General features: G+C 37.7%; 1 protein-coding gene across 1 annotated transcript; it reads left to right on the forward strand.

Moving 5' to 3' along the window:
- The first annotated feature begins 242 nt into the window (after nucleotides 1-242).
- On the forward strand, nucleotides 243-6,712 carry LOC145043655 (zinc finger CCCH domain-containing protein 44-like). The gene is made up of 10 exons (XM_078992370.1): nucleotides 243-911; nucleotides 1,112-1,191; nucleotides 1,503-1,690; nucleotides 1,771-2,650; nucleotides 3,502-3,629; nucleotides 3,915-3,974; nucleotides 4,091-4,141; nucleotides 4,355-4,425; nucleotides 4,523-4,659; nucleotides 4,833-6,712. Exons 1-10 carry the CDS (start codon nucleotides 592-594, stop codon nucleotides 6,521-6,523), a joined length of 3,606 nt encoding a protein of 1,201 aa, XP_078848496.1. The 5' UTR covers nucleotides 243-591; the 3' UTR covers nucleotides 6,524-6,712.
- Nucleotides 6,713-7,234: the final 522 nt, after the last annotated feature.

Below are 7,234 nucleotides of genomic sequence, written 5' to 3' on the forward strand. Positions count from 1 at the left end.
AAATTAACAAAACGCAAACAAAACAAAATTGTAATTACCCTCATAACTCAATTTTCCTAGAAATAAAATGAAGTTTAGCAAAGAAGAAAAAAACTCATAAAGAAGGTATTTTATAGTATCAACCCTTTTTCAAAAGATATATTTTAGGTATTTTATGTATCAAGTATAGACCCTTTTTCAAAAGATATATTTCTGTGTGAAATGGGGTATATTTGTTGCTAAAAGAAACATAAAAAAAAACTAAATCACGTGTCGCCAAGTATCAGAGAGAATCCACAAAACCACAAGAGCCGCGTTCAACGCCCTCTCTTTCGTGCAGCACTGTCGTGTTGCCGAAAGCTAAAGCTAAAACTCCACCCAACACTACCCGGATCATCCCCTTTCTCTACCTATAGAAACGACGACGTACTGGTCAAACAACACGCACTTCTCACCTGCATTTCTGTCTCTGTGAAATGATACCCTGTAGGTCTGTACGATACAACAGCTACTCAAATTGGGAAACCTAGGGTTTGTTAATTTGTTTCCATAATTGGTCATCATGAACTGACTTATAAGTTTTGAGCTTAATTCGGTTGATTCGTTAACTCGATGGAAGTTCGAAATATGGAAGCTGAGAGTCATAGCTCTGACCAGAGTCAACCGATTCAGGATACGGAAGGCGATGATGGGTCGAAGATGGCTGGAGGTCCGGTAGATGTTGTTGGTGCTGTCGAATGTGCCGATGAAGGTGGGGGAGTGGAGGTTGAGTTAGGTAATGGAAGCGGGGGAGCTGAATTGGTGAAGAAGAAGCGAGGTCGACCACCTAGGGCTCAGGCGAAATCGCCGCCTACTAAGATGAATAAAGAAGTGGACGAAGATGTTTGCTTTATCTGCTTCGATGGTGGGAGTCTCGTGCTCTGCGATCGCCGGTTTGTGTTAATTTTTTCTTCTTCTTAATTGTTGGATTTTGACAATCGATGTGTGTTTGCTTGGTTTTCAATCGAACTTCATGCGAATGTTACTTCCATTAAGTTCTTAATGCTAGATGTCGAATATAGTAACAGCTATATTTCTGCACATCGGTGAATTGGTGAATAACATGATTTCTTCTTTTTGTTTTTTGTTGTAGAGGATGCCCGAAGGCATACCATCCGGCTTGTGTCAAGCGTGATGAGGCATTTTTTCAATCCAAAGCTAGATGGAATTGTGGTATGTTTCTTTTCCTGATATACCTTTTATCTCCCCTTCTGAATTCATTTCTTGATTTGTAATTGTGGATGTTGTGCCTATAAATAAAATATATATTTTTATGCTTCTTGCTATAACCCCATAGAATTCTGATTATCTGATTGCTTAGTCATGTGAAACAAAGGTTTTTCTTTCAAAACAGATGTGTTAGAACTTAGCATATGGGGTTCTACTGAATAAAATCACTCACTATGGTCTGTATATTGTCTATTCAACTATATAATTGTGAACAGAAGTTGAGTAAGTTGCAATGATGTTGAAATGAATTTCAGGTTGGCATATATGTAGTATATGCCAGAAGGCAGCCCATCATATGTGCTATACTTGTACATATTCATTGTGCAAAGGGTGCATTAAAAAAGCTGATTATGTATGTGTCAGAGGTGATAAAGGCTTTTGCACAGTGTGCATGAAAACAATCATGCTGATTGAAAACAATGGACAAGAAAAGGATGAGAAGGTATGCACTATGCAGCATCATATCTCCATAATACTTGCTAAAATGGGTTAAATTCAAGAATTACAATTTTTTTTTTTCAGGCTCAGGTGGATTTTGATGACAAAACTAGTTGGGAGTATCTTTTCAAGGTGTATTGGATCTATTTAAAAGGGAAATTATCTTTGACACTTGATGAGCTTACTCAAGCTACAAATCCATGGAAACGAGCTAATACAACAACCCCTTTAGTTAGCCAATCAACATGTGTACACAATGGGGACAATGATCTTAAAAGCATTACACCAGAGATTTCCCCTCAAAATCTTGAGACAAGTGAATCTAAAAGACAAAAGACAGATGAACACATCCAAAAGGAAACTGTAATTACGAAAAAACCGGGTGCTAACGAAAGCAAAGAATGGGCAACTAAAGAGCTTTTAGATTTTGTTGCACATATGAAGAACGGTGATACATCATTGTTATCTCAGTTTGATGTTCAAGAACTCATGTTAGAGTACATAAAAAGAAATAATCTGCGGGACCCACGAAAGAAAAGTCAAATACTATGCGATTCAAGGCTAAAGATTCTTTTCGGGAAACCACGTGTTGGTCATTTTGAAATGTTAAAGCTTTTGGAGTTTCATTTTTTCATAAATGAAGATCTCCCAAAGAACACAATCAAGAATATTGGAAAACAAGTTGACCCTGATTGGAATCTTGAAAATATGGTGACATTGGGTAAAGATAAGAAAAGGAGAAATCACAAGAAGAGTGAAGACCGGGTCCCACAAAATAAATTGGATGACTATGCTGCCATTGATGTCCATAATATGAACTTAATATACCTTCGCCGTAAATTGATGGAGAATCTTATTGACAATAGTGAAGAGTTTCGTGTAAAAGTGATTGGATCAATTGTGAGAATAAGAATATCTGGTAGTGATCAGAAGTATGATATGTACAGACTTGTCCAAGTTGTAGGTATTGCATTTTACCACAATTTATTACAACTTTTAGGCCCATCATAAAGCTGTACTGTGTTTGGCATTCATCAATACTCTGGTACAGATACTATTTACAATAGTACCAGTATTCCTGATATTGTACCAGATAGATAGTAGATAGATAATACCGGTATTATTGTAAATAGTACCGGTACAATAGTACATACCATTGTACTTTTACTTGGTACAATAGCACTAGTGCTATTGTACCAAATAGATGGATAGTATTTGCAATAGCACTAATGCTATTGTAAATAGTATCGGTACAATAGTACTCACCACAATACTTGTACTTGGTACAATAGCACTAGTGTTATTGTATCAGATAGATAGTATTTACAATAGCACTAGTGTTATTGTAAATAGTACTGGTACAATAGTACTTACCACAATACTTATATTTGGTACAACAACACTAGTGCTATTGTACCAAATAGATAGATAGTATTTACAATAGCACACTAGTGCTATTGTAAATAGTATCGGTACAATAGTACTTACCACAATACTTACAAGAGTACTTACAAGAGTACTAGTATTTGGTACAATAGCACTAGTAATGTACTTGACTGGTACCGTTACTATACTACTGACACTGTGCTGGCAGGGCACAGTATTGGTACTATATTGTTCAAGTTTTTTTGTTCTAGCTGAAAAAGGTGGGATGTAGACTGACATTTAATTAATTGTTTGTGCAAAAGACGTAAATGCCCCTGTCATTTTCATCATCGAAAGTAACCTTAGAAAGCTTGTCGAGTCTGGTGTAACAAGCACAAGCACAGGCTTATGTCAGATGTAGCGCCTAAAAGTTATGGTTGATGTTTTCAGGTACAAGTAAGGCAGATGCACCATATAAGATTGGCAATAAATCTGTAGATATTTTGCTTGAAGTATTAAATTTAGACAAGAAGGAGACTGTATCAATTGATACAATTTCAAATCAAGATCTGTCTGAGGTAACCAATGTTTTTATTTTTTTATTTTAACTAGCGATCATACCACATGAATAATATTTAGGTTACACTGCTTTTTTTTTTTATGAGAATGACGAGGGCATTCATGTTTTTTGCACGATAGAGAGATCAAAAGCAAGTCTGTCCTTCCTACCTTTTCAGGTGGGACAAAAAGCTGCAATTTTTGTCTCATTGACATCAGTCTTAGTACAATGCACAACAAATGCAGTACAACCTGTTATGTCTTATGGACTTTTTTTTTTTTTATTTGTTATTTTTTATTTTTAGGATGAATGTAGACGTTTGCGGCAAAGTGTAAGATGTGGGCTTGTAAAGCGGTTTACTGTAGTAAGTCTGCATTTCCATTTTTACCCTCGATCTTGATCCAAAGTTGTGTGTGTGTGTGTGTTTTTACTACTTGGTTTCTTTGCTCTTTTTGAATGCTAATTTTGTTCTTGCTTTAGGGTGACATACAGGACAAGGCAGTGTCCCTCCAATCTGCAAGGCTCAATGACGTGAGTAGTTTTGGCTTTAAATGCATTAAATAGCAATCTACTTTCCTTGATTTATTTCTTATATTATCACACTTCCATTTTTTTTCCTATTTCATCATTGTACTTTGAAAAATCCTCCAAATTATAAAAAAACAGAAAGTAAAATGCTATAATTTGGGTAGGCTTTTCATAAGACAACACCTTGACCATTTTACCCTTCTTTTTGTAATCAAGTTGATGGAAGCAGAGACATTGCGGCTCAATAATCTTCGTGATCGAGCAAGTGAGAAAGGGCATAAAAAGGAATATCCTTTGATAAAAGATACTGTTACATATTTATTTCTTACATGGATTTAATTTCCTGATAATTTTAAATTTTAAATATTCCTTGACAAGTTTCACCCTTAGAGAATATGTGGAGAAACTCCAACTTCTAAAGACACCTGAAGAACGTGAACGCAGATTGAGGGAAATTCCTGAGGTTCATTCTGATCCAAAAATGAATCCTGATTATGAAACCGATGACACTGAGGAACATGGTTTGTTTTGTCCTTTTCCAAATAGCTTAAATGCAAGAAATAGCAACCTACTTTCATTTTTTCTTATCAATACATTCCAAATATCTTTTCATTGCTAAAAGTACATTGCTATTTCTTCCATTTAACATTTTACTTTGTTCCTAACTGTTGGTGTGTATCTCTATTCTCTACAGTACAACAGATGAAACCGAAGCATTCCAGAATTAATCACAAGAACACAAACTCTCCTAAAAAACAACCCGAGTTTATAAATAATGTCACTAGTAGCCCATTGAAAAACAAGCCACTAAGGCACCTAACAATTAAACCCGAAGAGGGTTTGACCCATGGGTCAAGTGGTTTAGTTTCGGTTAGACCACAAACCAAGGTCACGTCCAACGGTTCAACCATCACCAACCGGACCCATGCCACGTCATCATCACTCAACACACCAACTTCCATTGATAGTGATATGGAAAAACTATGGCATTATCGTGACCCAAGTGGAAAAATTCAAGGACCATTTTGTAAAATACAATTACAGAAATGGAGTACGACTGGTTACTTTCCGGTTGATATGAGGATATGGATGAAAAACGAGGATGAGTCTTTACTCTTGAATGATGTATTATTAAAAGAGGAATCGCCAATTCCGACGGAGAAAGTTGGAATCGGAATCGAGGGTCTCACCGTCCGTATTCCAATTTCATCATCCACCACCGTTCAGATTCCGAAGTCAATGCAACCCGATCTCGCTAGCCCTACACCAATCGAAAACAATGCCGATAAAGTCGGAATTGGAATCGAGAGTCTCACGGTTCGTATTCCGATTCCATCAGCCGCCGTAAAGTCAATGGGACCCGAGCTTGCTAGTCCTACACCGGTGGAAAAGGAAAACAATTCCGATGTCAAACATGTTTCTACGGTTTACGATAGTTCAAATGTCGGCATGGTGGATTTACCGAGTCCGACTCCAAAGACGAGAAACGAAGACGAAAAAGTGTCCGGAATCGGAATCCCAGTTCAAGATGCTGGGAACCGGAATCCTTCTAATTGGAGTAATGGTGGTGGAGCGGAGGTTCCGAAAACAGGCAGCGAATGGAGTGGGTATTCGCCTACTTCCGGTGGTGGATCGGTGGTGGAAGTGGGCGCTGGCGGTGATCATGGTGGTTTGCCTTTGTCATTGCCGCCATGGCAAGGTGTCCGTGAGACGATTGAGTTTAGTACATTGGCGGAGGAATCAGTTTCCGATTTGTTAGCGGAAGTTGATGCAATGGAATCACAAAATGGTTTCCCTTCACCTACATCAAGAAGGAACAATTTTGTTGAGGATTTGTTCAATGGATCCTTCGAAGATTTCAGTCCCACCCCTAGAACAGATACACATCTACCTTTCCAGTCCACCACCACCACCACCACCACCGCCACCGCCAGTTTGCAACCTCTGCCTTTCAAGTGGCCCGACATACCGGAACAAACCGTATCCAAAAACACAATAGACTTAAATAATTCCACGAAAGTTGAAGCTAACGAGAGCCGGAAACCATCACCATCACCACCGCCACCGCCGCCACCACAACCATCGCCACCACCGCCACAACCACGACCGGGTCAAGAAATGGCGACCCGGGTCAACCCGTATTTGAACGTGGGGTGGGACCCACACCAACGAACGTATAGTCCGAGGGAAAGAAGTTATAAGGTTGAGGATATGGGGTATAATAGGAATGGGAAGCCGGCTTGGGGGTGGCAGGGGTCGTTTGGTGGCGGCAGTGGTGGTGGTGGTGGTTATCAGAGACCGCCGCCAAAAGGGAAGCGGGTTTGTAAGTTTTATGAAAGCGGGCGGTGTAATAAGGGAGCTTCGTGCAACTATTGGCACCCGTGAGGTGGTTTTTGGAGGCATTTTATTTAATATTGTTGATCATTAATTATGTATAACCCATATATATTAAATATTAAATATAAATGTATAAAGGATGTGTCTACTACGATATGTAGTTGTAGTAGGTCATATGATTTAATTGACTGAGAATACATCAGTCGTCATTCTAATACAAATTTTCCTCTTAGAATATACTCCTTAGTATGTTACTCGTATTTCCGATTGAGTCAAATAATAATAGATTTTTTTTTTCAGTTCACTTCACTGTTAACATGATAGCTTAACCTATGGTAATTTGGATTTTTTTTGAAATGTTTTTAATATTTGTATTGGAATTGTCTAATCATGTTGTTTTGATTTCAAACAACAATACTAAGTTCCGTAAGAATGTGGTAAAAAAAGGTAATGATGTAGGCAATTCACTTGAGATTATGGATAAACAATGAATACAAAAGGAATTTTAGTGCAAATTACAAAGTACAAACCACTAGGAAATTGAACGTGTTTAGACTTTAGAGAGGGTAATGATCCACTACAAAGTACAAAACACTTGAGATTCGAATAATCTATTGGGTACTAGGCATCAAAATTTGGATATTTATAGATTGAGATTATGAGAATAACAAACTTTTATTCTCATTTGCATCGACCAAAAAAATTCGGAAAAAAAAAAATTGAAATTTGTTTCTTCTTTTTCTTTCCTGTTTAATAAAA

The sequence above is a fragment of the Lactuca saligna genome, chromosome 4 (assembly GCF_052625555.1).
Source record: "Lactuca saligna cultivar CGN05327 chromosome 4, ASM5262555v1, whole genome shotgun sequence".
Classification (NCBI taxonomy): Eukaryota; Viridiplantae; Streptophyta; class Magnoliopsida; order Asterales; family Asteraceae; genus Lactuca; species Lactuca saligna.